This window comes from Asterias amurensis, chromosome 12, assembly GCF_032118995.1.
Source record: "Asterias amurensis chromosome 12, ASM3211899v1".
Lineage (NCBI taxonomy): Eukaryota > Metazoa > Echinodermata > Asteroidea > Forcipulatida > Asteriidae > Asterias > Asterias amurensis.
Window position 1 is genome coordinate 13,561,224 of NC_092659.1, and position 19,232 is coordinate 13,580,455.

Below are 19,232 nucleotides of genomic sequence, written 5' to 3' on the forward strand. Positions count from 1 at the left end.
ACACTTGCGAGTTAGATTTAGCTAGGGATGGTCGCTCTATTTGGATCTCGGTGCAATCTATATTGCAGCGCACTACTCCCTTGTACTTGTGGAAGCATTGAGGGTAGAACTTGTACATATCTTCTTTGCTGGGCCAGTCAATGAAACCTTTAAGTTCTTTATGTAGGAAATGCAAGCCAAGTTGAAATTATCTGGGACACTATGTACTCCAAAGCGAAAGGCCAGGTCTTGCTGTCTCAGATTCAGACGAAGCTTCATGAGGGTCATCAAAAGTTCGTCCTTTAAATCTGTTGACCTCTTCCGCCCTGGTCTGTCATTGTTGTTGATTTGATAGGCTTTATCTTTAGCCGAAGTTTTGCCTCTGTGGTAGTGCATTTTTTTGCATGCAATTTACCTCGCCAAACAACCAATCAAAGATCTGGAAATTTGGCAGTCCAGTATATAGCTTGATAAGTTCATTTGAATGGCAAATGTCTCCAAACGAAAAGTGGTGTTTGGCTGTTGATTTGACTTCAGTTTCAAGTCTTTCCCTGTCAACCAAGTTTGTGCATAGGCCGCCTCTGCCGTTTTTGAGTATAAGCACAATGGGCCAAGTATTTCTCGCAAAATGCTGTGGAGCAGAAAATGTTTATTACTTTTTAAAACTTACACCTTTGCTAGGCAGAAATTAACTGGGGCACCACCGTACAATGCAAACTGGGCTGGTAGTCTAATTTCTGCTATAAGCATAATATGCAAACAAGTTTGTGTTCTTTCTTTTGAGCCCTGTCGTTACAATACCAATATCGGTCCGCTGTCTTTTCTCGGTTCTTGAGCGGCATGCCTCTGGTGGTATGCCAGTGGTTGCCAATGTCGGTCTGCTGTCGGTTTTTGGGCGGCATGCCTCTGTTGGTTTGTGGTATGTCGGTCCGCTGTCGGTTCTTGAGCGGCATGCCTCTGGTGGTATGCCAGTGGTTACCGATGTCGTTCCGCTGTCGGTTCTTGGGCGGCATGCCTCTGGTGGTATGCCAGTGGTTGTTGATGTAGGTCCGCTGTCGGTTTTCGAGCGGCATGCCTCTGCTGGTATGCCAGTGGTTGTCGATGTCGGTCCGCTGTCGGTTCTTGAGCGGCATGCCTCTGGTGGTATGCCAGTGGTTGCGGACGTCGGTCCGCTGTCGGTTCTAGGGCGGCATGCCTCTGCTGGTATACCAGTGGTTCCCGATATCGGTCCGTTGTCGGTTCTTGGGCGGCATGCCTCTGATGGTATACCAGTGGTTGCCGAGGTCGGTCCACTGTTGGTTCTTTGGCGGCATGCCGCTGGTATACCAGTGGTTGCTGATGTCGGTCCGTTGTCGGTTCTTGGGCAGCATGCCTCTGGTGGTATACTAGTGGTTGCCGAAGCCGGTCCGCTGTCGGTTCTTGGGCGGCATGCCTCTGCTGGTATACCAGTGGTTGCCGATGTCGGTCCGCTATCGGTTCTTGAACGGCATACCTTTGGTGGTATGCCAGTGGTTGCCGATGTCGGTCCGCTGTCGGTTCTTGGGCGGCATGCCTCTGGTGGTATGCAGTGGTTGCCGAAGCCGGTCCGCTGTCGGTTCTTTGGCGGCGTGCCTCTGCTGGTATACCAGTGGTTGCCGATGTCGGTCCGTTGTCGGTTCTTGGAAATCTGCAGTCATGGTTTTATTTTATTTTATTGGTTAAATTTTTAATTAATAATTAGCAAATGAAAGTATTGAAAGAAGTGTTGAGGCCCAAAACATTTTTTTTCTGAGAGAATTTAGAAAAGAAACTGAACAATAAATCATTTAGTTTCCCAATTACACCAAAATTGTTGCATATTAACTTCGAGTTTGGACTGCTATTTGTATCCGGCTATAAATTTGCATATCGAGGTCAACCTAAGGCAACGTTGACACCTGACCAAAATATGACGTCTATTAGACGTCATACTTTGGTCAGAAACTATAACTACATTATATCAGCGCCAAATTGATGTCAAAAGTTGACCTTAAAGTGACATTTTACTGATGTCAGTAAATTGACGCCAAATTTACATCACGGGATGACCTTATAAAATGGACGTTGTATTAACGACGTACCAGCATTTTACTCTATCTTAACATGACCAAAATATGACGTATAACTATTTACTTAATTCCGACGCTAATTGATGTCAAAAGTTGACAATTAAATGATATTTAACTGATATCAATAATTAGACGCCAAATTGACATCACAGCTTGACCAAAAATGATGTTGTATTAATGTCAGCATAATGACTCAAACATTACATCTCAACGTGACCAAAATATTAAGTCTAACTAACTATTTAGTTCGTACGCCAAATTGATGTCAAAAGTTGACCATTAAATGACGTTTTACTGATGGCAATAATTTGACGCCAAAATGACATCGCAGTTGACCTTAATATGACGTTATTTTAATGTCCGCGTTTGACTCCAAAATAACATCTAAACATGACCAAAATATGACGTCTAATTAACTACAATATTTCGACGCTAAACTGATGTCAAAAATTTACCATTAAATGACGTTTTACTGATGTCAATAATTTGACGCCAAAATGACATCGCAGGTTGACCTTAATATGACGTTATTTTAACGTCCGCGTTTGACTCCAAAATAACATCTAAACATGACCAAAATATGACGTCTAACTAACTACAATATTTCGACGCTAAACTGATTAAATGACGTTATATTGATGTCAATAATTGGTCGCAAAAATGACATCGCAGGTTAACCATAATATGACGTTGCAAAAACGTCAGCATAATGACTTCAAAATGACATCTAAACATGACTTAAATATGACGTCTAACTAACTACAATATTTCGACGCTAAACTGATGTCAAAATTTGACCATTAAATGACGTTATATTGATGTCAATAATTGGTCGCCAAAATGACATCGCAGGTGGACCTTAATATGACGTTGCAAAAACGTCAGCATTATGACTTCAAAATGACATCTACACATGACCAAATAACGACGTTTAAATAACGTCAATAGTTTCACACCTCACTGACGTGACGTCTCAATTTGACAACAGTTTGACTTCTTTCTGACGTCAAAATTTAAACACCAACCTGAACGTCATAGGTTGACCAAAATATGACGTCACACAAACGTCAGGCACCGACGGCGACCTTCACCGACCTAAATTGACCCTTTTTAATGTCAGCCCGACGTCGGTATGCTGTGTGAGCTGGTGGTATACCAGTGGTTACCGATGTCGGTCCGCTGTCGGTTCTTGGGCGGCATGCCTCTGGTGATACGCCGCGTGGTTGCCGATGTCGGTCCGCTAGTAGAGGTTTCGAAGCGGCACGCCGCGCAGCTGTCTGCCACTTGGCTACCAGTCGCGGACCGTCGTTGGTTTTAGGTCGGCGTACCGCCAAGCGTAAGCCGCTTGGCTACCACTAGCGAACCGCTGTCGGTATTAGGTCGGCTTGCCGATGCCGACCGGCCGCCCATCAGCCACCATCTGCCACTGGCGGTCTGACGGCGGCTTGCGGACTGGGACTCTATACTAGTGATGCAGCAAACAAGTGCTGGAGGTGAAGAAGTTCGCTGTTCGTTTCAAGACAGGTGAGAAAGGATGAAACAAATTTAGCACAATTATTATACAATGTATTTGTAATATAAATGTCAGACCATGGGTCAGACTCTGTAGTACAGTTGGATAATTTTCCGCACGTCGCCACCAATTTATCCGCCGTTAATTAACTCCAAAATCACACACGCCCACAAACAAAAAAATCAACAAGAGAGAAATAATTAGCAATGAGCGCCCTCTATTGACAACCAATGTATGAAACCCGGTCTCCTGCTCGAAAACTTGAACTCGTATCCTTGTAACCTGACTAATGTGTGTTGTGTCATTTCCATGGTTGTGTCGACTGCATGCTCCGACTGCGTACTATACAATCACACACAATCGATCACAGTCGTGTAAATTTCTGTCAAGACAACATCGCTCCCAAGACCGGCCTGATGCCTCGAAAGCAGGATCCCTGTCAAAAACAGGCGTGCGATATTCAGAAGTGCTTACAAGGTAAAAACTGGTCAGGTACGGCGGGTTCATATTAGTACTTTGATTTTGAACAAGGGGTAGCCCCACTTGTGTGTGGTCAAGGGCTGGCTGAGCTTTTGGCCACACAGTTACAGTCCCACACAAGTTGGGCTAACGGGGGGGGGGGGGGGGGGAGGGCAAGCATGTGGCAAGGCCAGGGAGCCGTCGGTAGAATCTAAAAAAAAAATGAAGAAAGAAGTATTATTTGCAATTTGTTTTACTGAAGCATGAATAATACAAGATTTAAAAACAAATTTTAAGTGAAGTTAAAACTAATTTTGGAACAGAAAATCCAAAAATGACAGTGAGTTATCCCTATTTCAGCATCCACGGCTCCGGATGTGTGGTGTGCAAGACGTCGAAAGTAAAGTACTCGGTCAACAACTCAGTCCCAAGTCAACTCGGTCCCAAGTCAACTCGGTCGCAAGTCAACTCGGGTCCCAAGTCAACTGGGTCCAAAGTCAACTGGGTCCTTTGACAAACCTAAATGTTTTTAAAATTATTTTATTGGTACTAATTTGTGTAACTTGATAATTATGTTCGTGTAAGTTTACTTGTTGCATGCATGGAGTGGGGGAAGAACTAGTACTAGTAGTAGCTATTTCTTCCTCCATGATTGTTGAGAGCCATACAAAAAACAATAGGGCTTACTCTGGTTGAAATTAAAGAAACATTTTAACTCATTGTTTTTCAGTTTCGCCCAACACAATTATGAGTATAATTCAAAAGTGAAACAAACACAATGTTGAATATAGAAACAAATGGGACACTATTGAAGGCATTGAATAACCCTGGAGAAAGGGCATTAGTTATATTTTTTCCAATTCAAAGAACAACTTTCCGTCAACCATACGGACGTAGTTGACTTGGGACCAAGTTGATTTGGGACCGAGTTGATTCGGGACCGAATGAGTTGTCTAGGACCGAGTTGGCTTGGAGTTGGCTTGGACTGAGTTGACTCATAAGCTTGTTGTTTCGCTAAGATTAAAGAAGTTCGTAATCACTGTTCACTGTTTTTGATATTGTGCATATATTATAAGCAATATCTTGATAAAAACATCGTATTTTTAAAATCTCTAATAAATCGTTGTCAATCTCTATGAAGTTTTGGGAAACATTGCTTCAAGATCAAAAGGTAAATTTTAGTTATAAAAATTAATCCACACATCTGCTTGCGAAAATGGCGACTGCAGATAGTTGCAGCATCCCGGCTCTGTTGGACCTGCACTCAACTGTGCCAAGTCTCATCTTCATTTGTGTTTTCTGATAGCATTTTATGCATTATTAATTTGGAGTTGGTCCCCTGTCCATGCTCCCAATACTGAATTTTAGGATGCTTAATACTACTATATCTCAAAATCTAAATGGTATTGACCCTTTATTCTTGTGTATGTACCTGTGTACTGGGTTACCTTTACCTTCTGTACAAGAGTGGAGCAAATTGATGTTAACTTGGAAAATTGTCAGGTCTGAAGTTTTGGTTGGCAATTTATAATCGGTCGTATATTGCAATTTAAAATTAGATATCCGAACACATGTGATCAGATTTTTAGTCAAAATCTTTCCAAATTTTTCATGGACCTGCACGCTTCGGATTAATATGCAGGCACTTTACCAACTGAGCTATCTAACCCCAAGGTTGGCAGATGGTGGTCTCTCTATTTGTCTCCAGTATTATCTTTATTTTCTTTATTTTAATTCGGAAGGAGTTTATGATTTTGCTGTCTAAAAATCATTGTTTGGGGTTGAACAAGGAATAATTTACTAGAGGAGGAATTTGAACCTGCACGCTTCGGATATGCAGGCACTCTACCGATTGAGCTATCTAACCCCAGTGTTGACGGATGGTGGTCTCCCTATTTATCAGTATTATCTTTGTCCGGGGTTCAAGTCGGAAGGAGTTCAAACTGTTACTGCTGTGCAGCCAGGGATCCCACCCAAGTTTACGATACAAGCTGGCAAGTGGCAGCAGAGGGATCAATCATAATAAGGGGATGCAATATTAATATCTAATTTCAAATTTCAAGTAATAAACCACTTAAAGGAACACGTTGCCTTGGATCGGACGAGTTGGTCAAAACAAAAGCGTTTGTAACCGTTTTTTTTTAAATGCATATGGTTGGAAAGATGTTTTAAAAGTAGAATACAATGATCTACACAAGTTTGCCTCAAAATTGCGTGGTTTTCCTTCTACTGTGCGAACTAACATGGTCGGCCATTTATGGGAGTCAAAATTTTGACCCCCATAAATGGCCGACGTGTTAGTCGACGAGGTAAAAGGAAAACCACGCAATTTCGAGGCATGTTTGTGTGGATCATTGTATTCTACTTTTACAACATCTTTCTACCCATATGCATTTTATAAAAAACGGTTACAAACGCTTTTCAAAGACCAACTCGACCGATCCAAGGCAACGTGTTCCTATAAGAGAAACTGAAAGACTGGGCAAATGTTAAAATATTATTTAACTGGACCTGCATTGACGTCATACAGCCGCCATTATGAAATCGAAGATGAAACGATCGAAACAAATTTGTTCCCGTAGCGTACAGGACTGGCCCATGGGCAAAATCCTTTGACCTCTAAGCCAGGGCGCTCTTCTCCAATGACCTCATGGTCTCAAGGATATAATGACTAGAGTGGGACTTTAACTAAACCTGCAATCCCTGGATTAATATGCCGGTGTCCCAGGGAATTCTGTCCCAGGGAAATTAACGTGGGCTGTGGGAGGATGACTCGAAAGAGTGCACTATTGGAAGTACATGCAATGTAGTTAAATAATTGTACACAGTTTGGCCGTAAGGGGGGACCGAATCTCCGGCGGGACAGAGTCTCCAGCCACACCGGCACTCTACTGTCTAGCCCACCATTGGTTGCTCCTGTTTAAGTTTTTGCTTCCCCCTTCTGCAAAATAAGAAATTATTAATTTACTTTGTGAAATTTCATTGGCCATTTCTCAACTGATATTCTCATTCACAGCTCACAAGTACATTGAGAGCTCCTGCACTGATGTCATCCGAGAGATGGAGAAATGTTGCGAGAGAATTGGGCCAGGAGAAGAATCAGTCTGCTGCTCTGGATTTAGGAAGAAAGAGACAGCACCCGTGACTTAAGAAACTACATGAAGGCCGCTGTTCCACTGGTACTGTGCCTCATCAGTAAATGCCTCCATGCTGTTGTCTTCTATTACGCTGTAGCTGAGAAGTCTCTATCGCATCAAACAGACATCCTGTTGTGACTGGGTCATCAGTGTGGGTTTGAATCCCATTCATGATACTTGTTCTCTTGAAGAAGACACCAAACTATAATTGCTTCTCATAACCCAGGAGTAATTCGTTACCTGCGAGAGTAGAGATACATGTAGAACACCCTTGCATTGTCTGCAATCCCTCGGGTCAAGGAATGGGAATGTGCATGCATGATACGCACAACTCTTAGCCAATGACAGGTCTTCATTGACCTCAGTGAGGGCGACGTGTTGGTCTTGTGACAACATGCAATGGGTCTATTGTTGATGTGACTGATTAGCAACATGTGCACCCATGCTGCTGGTGCTGCATACATCTTTGCAGCATCTTTTTGTTAATGATTTTCACCAAATAACAAAGAATTAAAATTGACTGAAAAACTATCTATACATTGTAGACCATGTAGACTGAGAAAATTCCACTCATTTAAAATGGTTTGTTTATTCTCTTGATTGAATACACTTTTGATATACCTTGTCTCTCAGCATTCTGATCAAAACACTTATTTTCAACTTACATGTAGTCCACTTCAAAAGAGAGTTAAGTTAACGAATGGCAATCAGCAAATTTACAAAAGGGATTTCCATTACAATGGCTTCACACCTAAAAAATTGCATGAAATTTGTGCACAATACAGTTCTAGGCACATGAACAAAATTCTAAGCAGGCTTGTTTGGATAATTTTGCCAAGCTTGCCAATAAGACGGTTCAACTAAATACACATTCACATATCAGATACAAGCTTTGCTCAAATATAAATTTTTTTTGACCAAAAGCACAATGTTTTCCAGAATTTAACTTCCCACAAAGGAGAACAAAAGAATAAATTATATTTCTTTTACATAAATTAAAGTTCAAACTGAAGTAAAACTTTGGCAAGAAAAGGTATTGCCTTTGGTATAGATGAGTTTTCATTCACAAACAATTCACCAATGCATTAAATGCTTTCCGGATCCTGCAGGAAAACCCAGTAAAGGTGTGAATTGAACCCAGAGATGTACAGGTAGGTATCTTAACTGCCAGGGCTCAACTTCATGAAGCTGCTCAAGCAGAAAAATTTGCTATTAAAAACAAAAATTTGATCTAGAAAAAGCCAAAGTACCATATTTTATGTACCATACTGGTAATCTGCTCTTTTTTGCTTTGCAGAAAATGTGTCAGCAATAAGCATTATTTTCTGCTTACCCAGCTGTATGATGTTGGAGCCAAGATCACCAAGCTTGCCTGGTGACAAGAGGCCATTTTGTAATGGCAGTCTACAATATGTGATACAAGGATAGAAAAAAAGATGATACAATGACAACATAAATTCATTTACACCACAAATACAAATAACACCAGATTTGACTCTCATTATAAAAAAAATTGGAACAGTATTTTGTTCATAAATTCAAAACAAAAGCACAGTCAAATTGCATACAATTACATAGTGAACAGATGAGCTCTCGTGTGCCTTTAGATATGTAACAGTAAAGTAAAAAATCGGAAATTTACCATGGTCACAGGGCTGCAAAACCTCTAGACCACGATTTTTGTGGTTCAAAACCGGCACTAGACCAGAAACATTCTTCAGAAGACCTGAAACTGTATTAAACTTTAAAGATATTAAAAAGGGATTGTTTCGAGCTGACAAACCAGTACCCAGACAGTGTTCATGTTTTTTGTGATCAACCATACATGACATAACAAATCTGTGAAAGTTTTGACTTAATCCGTTGTGCAAATCAGGAGGAAATAACACCATAGCAACTTTCAGCATGTCAACACTTTGTCTTTAATTTTGTGTGCAACCACCAAAGTTGGCTGTTGCTTTTGGTTTTTAAGGTTTTCAAACACAGTTTTATCAAATATGACTTAATTTCAGCACATACACTGTAGAGAAGTATTTCATTGTCAGATTTCAGACTAAAATTAAACAATTATGTTTTTTTTATCCATACAACATGTACAATCTCCTGTCTAACACCTTAACAATCTGACAATGTAAGTTAGTAAATGAGAGGCTATTGTACACCTTTGTCAGTCTAAAACGAATGTGTTTGGAAAAAAACACTAGACTGCCAGACTTTTTATCCGGTTATGGGGTTACTTGAGCAATCCTATTAAAGTAACTGCACTCTGGCTGGTGTTCAAAAAATTTGTTCGAGCCCTTGTGAAAAGTTCATAGAGGAGCTTGGTTTTTATTTCAGGCTTCTTTTTTAAAGCAGAAATTAGCAGGGAAATTGCTACAAACAATGATTTTCACATCAAGATTATCACATCACACATCATTTCTGACTGGTATAAAATTACTAAACAAAAGTTTGTCGTGCTTGGCACTTGATCTACGGTGAGCTATGATAAATCACTACATTTGGAAAGTGAAATTACATTTAAATGATTTGTTTCTCCCCAACCATGATTATAGATGACAAGCACCGCAAAATAAGATGCAAAGAGTTCACCGAAAATAAAGTTTTAAATTTTGAGAAATACTAGCAGTATAACCCTAAATATTTGTGCACACAGGAAAAAAACAAATCAAAATGCAGGCCTGATACTTTGATTCTGTATTAGGGCGAGCAGATTTTTTCTGAGTAAAGGGCAACTCGATGAGGGCAGTTTGAAGATTGTTTTCCAGAGCAGGGGCTGATTCCACAAAGAGATAAGATTGATTGTTGCAAATCAATCCTAGTTGCTTAGTAAAGTTTAATGTCTATGGTAATACTGACAACTTGTCCTACAATGTATTTTATTGCTTTGTGAAATTGTCCCCAGTTCAGTGAGCACCAAGGCAGTTCTGAGGGTAAGTATCAGGCCTGAAAATGTCAACCTAAGCTACATGATGTACTAATTGCACAGTGTTTAAAAAATACAAAAGTTGATCCTTTTCTTTCAAAGATGACCATTTTCAAATGAGTGGGTTTGCTTATATCAGGCTGGTAAACCCGCAGGCATTCTGCTGACTTGGTTGAGAATTGTCTCACTATGAAACAGAGTGACCATAGCCTGGTTCACACTTCTTGCGAATGCTAATGCGATACAAATTTTGAGGTCACATGGCTGTTTTCGCAGCGAATGTTTTGCAGGAGTTCAGCACAGCTCAACTAATGCAACTTATAATTTTAAAGTCAAAATTCATTTCGCCTTCGCAATAACAAAAAGATGCCTAAAAGCATGGAGCCATTCCCTAGTCGTGTACATGTACGTAATATTTGTACCTAGGCAGCTCTGTGAAACTGGGCCCTTGTTATTTGCTAAGCAGCCTTATTGGCCAAGGGCCCAATTTCATAAAGCTGCTTAAGCACAAAAAGCAGCCAAGCACTAAAATATGCTTACCAGATTGAGGTTACCAGCCAAAATATCATATCCCATGCACAATCTGTGACTGGTATACAATGTACTGCTCATTTTTTGCTTAGCAGATAATGTTTATGCAATATTTTCAGCTTTTAGAAGCAGCTCCATAAAATTTGGAAAGAAAATAGATACATTTTCTGTTAAGCAAGTATTAGCAGGAATTGAACCAGTCACAAACTTTATACATTGGTTTATTGACAGATAACCAGTTTCTGCTCAGCAAATTTGTTAGTGCTAAGCTTTTTGGATACAACTGGGGCCCTAACCACGGTATGAATATAGCAACCTTATGATGATGACTCTATCCTTGTAATTACCATCACTTCCTTACACAGCCATACCAAGCAGAAATCCCGCTCCGAATCCCCCAGATATAACCAAGTTCTTCCTGGCTAGTTGCTTAATCTGTAAAACACCAAAGGTCATTCAAATACAAAGTATTACTACGTTTCAACATGGAGCAGCAAGGACAGTAATGTAAAGTAACTTGATTGTCATTAAAGGGGATGCGTCATCATGATCAAAGTAGGCCTGAGGTTTTGCATGGATTTATGAACTCTTACGTGAGGGTACAATCGCTCTCCGTAGATTATGATACAAAGGGAGGGTGCATACGTGCAGTAACTGGGTAGGAGTTCATAAAAGTAACTCCATGAACAACCACAAGCCTGATTTGAAAATGATGACACAGCCCATTTAAAGGGTCTAGGTACTTTTTGTAGGACACAAAACACAATGTGCACAAATTTACATTAAACTTGCATGGTTTGAAGACAATGATAGTAGAAAGATTCTCTTAAAATATTACTTACTGAGGTGCTGTAATACAACACCAAAACACCATAAAGGACAGTTTGGTTTATAGTCGGACACGCGATGGAAATTTAATGCACGATCCTAAAAACACAGTTTATAGTCATCATCATCACTGAGGCAAAATTATAACTCGACCTTAACACCTTGCAAACAAACACACAGGGCATAAAAATGTTTGATTTTTCCTGAGGGAGGAAAACGGAAAACCCCACAGCAGAGAACCAATGCACAACTCAACTTCTTCCTTCTATTTCTATATATATAAATCATAAAGTTATAGCCTTGTGAACTATAGCCCTGGCCAGGTATCGAAACAGGGTCACCTTGGTGAGAGGCGAGCGCTTTACGCACAAGCCAACCATGCCCCCAGTGAAGATGAACACAATGAAGATGCAAAAGGAGGTGGAGGGGTGCACCATGCCACATATCCAGTGTTGATCCACATAAAATTTGTAAAAAACGTTAGTGTCTAACAGGGAAAGGATGACTTGTTCTAATTTTCAGACACAAATGTCATCATTAACAAACGCAGCACTAAGCTTGGGCGATATCGATTTATTTTATTCACGATATATCGCCAACAATATATCGCGATATTCGATATTATCGCGATTAATTAAATTTGACATCATCAGTCTTCAAACTCCCAGTGAAAGTTGTAGAAGAGACAGTCATAGCATAAGAGAGCTGTGTTACTATGGGGTGCAAGATGTCTCAGCTAGGAAATACATTGCGATATTGCGATACTTAATCGATATCGCGATATATCGAAATTTCGATTGAAACCAAATCGATCCGATATCGAAATCGTTTCCAAATTAACATCGCGATATTCGATAACATCGTAATATCGCCCAAACTTACACGGCACCTTCCTTTCAATACTTCAATATAAAATTGAAATAGGTTACCTGATCAGAAAATTTTCTGATGTATGATGAGTTCTGTACAACTTGGTCCTGCATTTTCTGTTTAGTTTTACTGACGTCCGTTTCAAACTTTGTCCAGTTGATTTTTAGGTGACCTGTATGGTAGCCAAGCTGGTTGAAAAAGAGAGAGTAGCATTAAGCTTTATACCATTGGTATACGTAGAAATTAATAATAATACTTAACTACAATTGCTTCTCTCCACCCAGGGGTAAATGGGTACCTGTGAGGGAAGAGATGGTTCTTGTGATTGATTAAGTTGAGTAGCGTTTATTGAGTAGCGCATATTAATGTTGCGCAGGCTGTGTACTTCCCACCAGGGAGCTGAGATGGTTTAAGGAATGAATTAAGGCCCGTGGACAAGGGGTAATAATTAGAAGTGCTTTGGGATTGCCTCCAGGTGACTGGTGTGAAAAGCGTTATATAAAAACTGGTTCTTATTATGATTATTAATGAAACGCAGCTCTCACATAACGCTTTATCACACCTGAGGGCATCTCAAGGCGCTCATTGTTATTACAGACCTACATGTACACTGTAGAATTTCATCTTGGAGAAGACCAGACCAATTTCTTTTTTAGAAAATCCTGAAGAAAGATGTTGTAAAAGTAGAATACAATGATCCACACAAACATGCCTCGAAATTGCGTGGTTTTCCTTTTACCTCGTCGACTAACACGTCGGCCATTTATGGGGGTCAAATTTTTGACTCCCATAAATGGCCGACCATGTTAGTTCGCACAGTAGAAGGAAAACCACGCAATTTCAAGACAAACTTGTGTGGATCATTGTATTCTACTTTTAAAACATCTTTCCAACCATATGCATTTTATAAAAAACGGTTACAAACGCTTTTGTTTTGACCAACTCGTCCGATCCAAGGCAACGTGTTCCTTTAAGAAACTTTAAAAGGGCGCCAAGGCCAAGACCGGGTGCAGCAGGGGGCCGTGGCCTCCGTATTATTCCAAGCCTGTTATTATAAGACACAGTGGTATCGATGGTCATACAGTAAGAGGGTTGACTGTGCACTGTATAGAACTGTGCAGACACAATCAAACATCCATCTTCAAAACCACAGCAGGTGTTAATTTTGATTGATACCCATACCCTGAGGTGTGTTAGCACTGTATACTCGGTACTTTCCAGAGTCCTGTGAAAAAATATCACAGGCATGTTACTCGGGTGGGATTCGAACCCACGACCCTTGCAATTCTAGAGCAGTGTCTTACCAACTAGACTACCGAGATTGCCCGGTAGCTAGAGGCAGTTTGAATCCTATGTTTTGGCAAAGGGTACCGCAACGATTTGTAATAGATGTTAAATTTGCATGGGGGATAAAAATATTAATTTGGATTTCTACCCATCCACCGATGTGTACATGTATATACTCGGTACTCTCTCTAGTCCTGTGAACAAATATCACAGGCATATTACTTTACTTGTGTGGGTTTTCACAGGACCCGAGTATACAGTGTTATAACACCCCTTGCAAGTATTCTGCCTGCTCATTGGTTTAGAGCGCGTCACATGACATGTCTTAGTTTTGCTAGACGACGGCCGTGTGATAGTGCGTCGGTTTGCCATGCGCTAGTCCGAAGACTAGCACACGGCGCCGTGCGCTAGTCCGACAGACTAGCACACGGCGTGCAGTACCCAGACGTCCGTTGCGTGTACGAGGATGATAAATTAATAGTCTGTAACCATTTCGGATTGCACGACACTACATGCAACACAGTAAGTAAAAGTGTTTGCAATCTGTATTCGCGTCATCCGTGGATTGTAGCATTCAGGTCTGTAACTTAATAATAATAGTACAGTATTTAGAAATGTTTGGGGTGTTATAAAACAAATATTGACTGCTTTTACTCGTGCAATGGTTAAAAACTATGACTCCCTCGGTGATCCCCGGAGCGTTCTATTTTCCCTCGGCTTCGCCTCGGGAAAATAGAACGCTCCGGGGATCACCTCGGGAGTCATAGTTTTAACCATAGCACTCGAAGCAGTCAATATTTGTATACTATCACACATCACTGTATGGGTAAAAATTAAAATAAATGTTCTATATCCCAGTTGCAAACTTAACATCTATTACACACAGCAGATGTATTGAATGGTCGGGCAGTAGGAAGAAAATCGGACCTCTTGGGTAAAACTATTTACAAAAATTGGTTTTAAAACCTTATGCTAAGTACCCTGAGAGTCACAAAAGGGGTGAGGCATGAGAAGGGGTGAAGATGGGGCTCCGGTACTCACCAGGACTACAATAAGACCACCTCCAACAGCTGTAGCTGCCACCTTGCCAACTTTCTGAAAGAGATAGCCAGCAATCCTGTTTGAAAACAAATAATGAGTGTTAAATAGGATCAAATCAGTGGATCATATTGACTGACCTACATGTACATGGTGCAATGCAACCAACTGTTTCTCTGTTCAGTACATGTAACAGGGTGTGTAATAGGAAATGCTACATGTATGTCTCTCAATGCGCTTTTCATTTGACAACTTGCACATTTGACCCTTACCATGGTGCAACTATTTATTTGTTCTCTTCCATTGCACTTAAAGGCAGTGGACACTATAGGTAATTACTCAAAATAATTATCATCATAAAACCTTACTTGATTACGAGTAATGGGGATAGGTTGATGGTATAAAACATTGTGAGAAATAGCTGCCTCTGAAGTGAAGTAGTTTTCGAGAAAGAAGTAATTTTCCACGAATTTGATTTTGAGACCTCAAGTTTAGAATTTGAGGTCTCGAAATCAAGCATCAGAAAGCACAAAACTTCGTGACACAAGGTTTTTTTTCTTTCATTATTATCTCGCAAATTCGCAGACCGATTGAGCTCAAATTTACACAAGTTTGTTATTTTATGCATATATGTTGAGATACACCAACTGTGAAGAATAGTCTTTGACAATTACCAATAGTGTCCACTGTCTTTAAAACAGCATTAAAGCTCAAATTACCAAACACATGTAGACAGGTCCCAACTTAAAGCAGTTGCAGTTGCAACTTCAACTGATATTTAGAACACAAGGAACCTGACATGTAGATATAGCATGGCATTAAGCCAATGGCTGCTCAGGGTTCTGCCAAGGATTTGGCAAATCTGTGAGGCATTCTACATGTTCTAAGCACAAATTTGTTAAGTTTGGCCAAAGGATGCTGAACTGTAACACAGTCTTTGGAATGTTTTCTATTTGGGTATTAAATGCCCTAATGTACATTCTGGAGCATTATAAGTAGTTTTATCGTGACGTGTTTGCGAAATCGGCCCGATACGCTAGGTTTTGCTTAGGGAGAACCCTGCTGCTGTAAACATGTAAAGTTCTAGGCTTGGTAGAATTCACTGACCCTACCTAAGAGCTTATGTGGTGAGCCACTACATTAGGTACATACCATCCTGTAGAGCCCCCAATGGCAATCTGGACTGGCACTGATTTCTTGGAGAGGTCTCCATCTAGAGCCTTCTCGAGCCAATTCCTTCCCGTCTCAGCAATCTCTAGAATCTCAAATTGGCTGTCGCTGACACCGCTATCACTGCTATCTGTAACACATACAATGTAGTGTAAGGTTTGTATACCTGATTACAAATTTATTATCCCAAAAGAATTACTCCAACTAAAGAATGATAAACTAGCCAATTGTGATATTCTGACACTTGACCAAATAATCTCTTACTCTCTGTACAGCCTCACTACTAAGGGTACCAGGCCTGTATGCTTTATTTTTGAAAGGGCAAGGGCACCAAGGCATTTTCTCTCCGGTAAAGGCCACCCTATGAGCAAATTGTAAATTTCTACTGGAGCATTTCAAGGGCACCAATGCAATGACCAGTGGGCATCAAACCCATTTCTTGATGGCCACCAGAACTTGAATTTGATGCTTTAATAAACCGCTCAGCCCCCGACTGCCGTGTGAATACATGTACATGTATACAGTGAAAGAAAATGGAATCCTGCTTTTGTAGCACAAGAGACAAGCGATCATGACTGACATTTTGACAAGGGACTTAAAAAACAAAACATGAATGAAGGCATTGTAAAGAAGTCACTCTGGCGGCCGTCGGGAGGAGGGTTACGTTGTCGCAACTATAAAACTAAAAGTTCAATATAATAATAATTTATTGAACTTATTATTGCGCTCTCTCCAGGACCAGCCTGTTCGAGAGCGCATAACAATCTATTAAACACATAACCAGTAAAAAAAAATTAAATTATGAAAATTAATCCATACGAAAACAATCAAATGCGTAATAACATAAAAAAAACAGGCACAATTGCAGAATACCCCTCACCCCCGAAGTACCTTCTTTTCTTGCGGATGCGGAGTCGCGGTCACAATGTATTTCCCACAGTCACAATGTATTTCCTAGCAGTCACAATGTATTTCCCCGCGGATGCGGAGTCGCGGTCACAATGTATTTCGTTATATTTTTGACCGTATGAGGGCCCTCTCAAACTAAATTGTTTCACTTCCGGGTGTTCGCTTAGCAGTTTGTTTCAGGAGATTCTGTGTCCCCCCGGATATTTCGTCCCCCATTTTATTATTAAGACAAAATTCTTATGATAGTGCCCTCTATTGAACCATCCTCCACAGACAACATTCATGTCCCTCTCTGGGGGACCGAATCCCCAGTGGACAGAATACATTGGGACAGAGGCTCCAGGGAATTCCGGGGGTAATTTTCATTATGAGTTTATGGGAATTTTTGTAGATTGTTCATTGTGATATTTTTAACCATAATGAGGGATGAGGGGGATAACTTTCCGTATGGCGCCACCACTTTTCCACTCATTTTGACAAAAAGGGATATCTGTAATCTCATTGTTGAGGTAAATTAGATGCATAATATTATTTCATATCGAATGAAAAAAGTGGTGGCGCCATACGGAAACTTTTCCATTCTGTCCCCCATTTTATTATACAAAATTCTTCTCAAACTAACGTTGATCAAAGCGCCCTCCTATAAATGAACCATCCTCCTCAGGCAACGTTCAATTCCCACTGGGGACCGAATCCCAAGCCATGCCAGCGAACACAATAATTATAAATCCCCACTATGCACAATTTCCTTATTGATAAATTGCTTCTAAGAAAAGTTACAGCAAATAACCCCAAAAATCCATTAAAAAGTTACAGTAATTATTATTTTATTATATTATTAAGTTTAACAATCACTGAAACAATCAGATAAATTCTCAACATTTCTGAAAACGAAATACATTTTAAGATTAAAATCGTGACTATTAAATATTTCCCCACAACATTTATTGAAAGTAATAACACCCCCACAATAGGCAAAAGTATGAAAATAAGCTACAGACCTCCTGCCGCACTCGCCATTTCGCTGTTGGATGAGACTTAACTTGAGAGGGGAATCCACGAAATGAGAGCCGAGTGATGACCTTAATTAACCTTTCAACCCGATAACGAAGTCTGGTGTCTGCTTGCTGGCGCTGGCTAGGCTGCGCAAAAACTACTGTGTCGATGAACACTGATTGAATAAATAGAATCGATTAATTGAAAAAGTGAAACTCCCCAACCTTCGTATCGTAACCAATCGGTGTAATTCGACTCTTTTTGAAATGTCAAATCGAGTAGCTTTGTATCGATACCGAGCTTTGGAGACGTAGGATTGCGCGGCGGCAGAATTTAACAAGGTGTTTACGTCGTGCAATTTGTTGTAAACAACAAACGTGCAGACCTAAAGCAGTCAGTACGTAGCGAGTTTGGAAATTCAAGTACACGTATTTGGTGAGTATTCACAACACAATGACAATTATTTTACTCTGCAGACCTTGTGGGAATTAATTCTACCTCCATGATAGTAGTAGTGTTAGTGGTGTAGTCCACTGATTGATAAACGGTCCGTATCACGGATCATGCTGATAAAATATTGTACTTGTAAGTTGTAGTTTAATTTATTTTTATTTTTAAGCTAACCCTAAATATTAAATCATCCATTGAGCTTATTCATTGTTGCAATGACTTTGTTTTCTTGGTTTTTTTTTCATGTTGCAGGTAACAAACAGATTAAGCGAATAACGCAATAAAATAAGGCCTAAACAAAAATTTACTTTGGGGAAAATTAATCAGAACATAAGAATAAGATTTGTTTTTTTATATTTGGTTTGTTTGAATGAATTTTTGTTAGGAAAAGTTTCCGTATGGCGCCACCACTTTTTCATTCGATATGAAATAATATAGTATTTAATTTACCTCAATGAGATATCCCTTTTTGTAAAAATGAGTGAAAAAGTGGTGGCGCCATACGGAAAGTTATCCAAAGTAATGAACTAAATAACATAAAAATTATCGGAAAAAGATAATCAGAACATTTGCAAATGAATGAATTGAATGAATGAATTTTTACCATGAAATTTTCTTTGAGGAACCCTTGGCTTTAACAAGAAAAACACCCAGGGAAACATGAACGTTTGCGTTTTATACATCATATATATATTTTTTCATTGAAAATAGTTTGTTTTTTAGACAGAAAATCAAGGAACAGATCAAATCATGAATTACAGGCCGACTGTTTAGAACATTGGAAGAATATTATGGTTAAAGAAGTTAACGACCCTGGACACTATTGGTAACTGTAAAAGACCAGTCGTTTCACTTTGTGTAGCTAAACATTATATGCATATATATAATAACCAACCTGTGAAAATTTGAGCTCAATTGATCGTCAAAGTTGCGAGATAATAATGAAAGAAAAAAATACCTTGTCACACGAAATTACTTCTTTCTCGAAAACTACATAATATATGTACCTTCAGAGGAAGCCGTTTCTCACAATGTTTTATACTATCGACCTC

The 19,232-nt window shown here is 39.9% G+C and overlaps 2 protein-coding genes across 5 annotated transcripts in view; one reads left to right on the forward strand and one right to left on the reverse strand.

Moving 5' to 3' along the window:
- Positions 1–7,739: 7,739 nt before the first annotated feature.
- Positions 7,740–17,891, reverse strand: LOC139945240 (FUN14 domain-containing protein 1-like). The gene is made up of 5 exons (XM_071942552.1): positions 17,736–17,891; positions 15,808–15,955; positions 14,659–14,734; positions 12,390–12,518; positions 7,740–11,067 (listed from the first exon to the last, which is right to left on the reverse strand). Exons 1-5 carry the CDS (start codon positions 17,752–17,754, stop codon positions 10,990–10,992), a joined length of 450 nt encoding a protein of 149 aa, XP_071798653.1. The 5' UTR covers positions 17,755–17,891; the 3' UTR covers positions 7,740–10,989.
- A 166-nt stretch (positions 17,892–18,057) lies between these two features.
- LOC139945186 (RCC1 and BTB domain-containing protein 1-like) overlaps positions 18,058–19,232 on the forward strand; it is a 35,760-nt gene continuing 34,585 nt past the window's right edge. For 2 of the 4 annotated variants that reach the window (XM_071942478.1, XM_071942479.1), the window contains exon 1: positions 18,187–18,315. The gene's annotated coding sequence lies outside the window, so the exon portion shown is untranslated. Of the gene's footprint in view, positions 18,166–18,186; positions 18,316–19,232 lie in introns of those variants that run through there. The other 2 variants (XM_071942476.1, XM_071942477.1) reach the window with 2 other exon arrangements.

Excerpts from the sequence above, each read along its gene's own strand:
- LOC139945240 (XM_071942552.1), bottom strand. Across the intron at positions 14,735-15,807 it reads ATTGGGGGCTCTACAGGATG|GATTGCTGGCTATCTCTTTC; the intron begins GTATGTACCTAA and ends GTTTTCAAACAG. Across the intron at positions 12,519-14,658 it reads GTGGTCTTATTGTAGTCCTG|CTTGGCTACCATACAGGTCA; the intron begins GTGAGTACCGGA and ends TTTTTCAACCAG.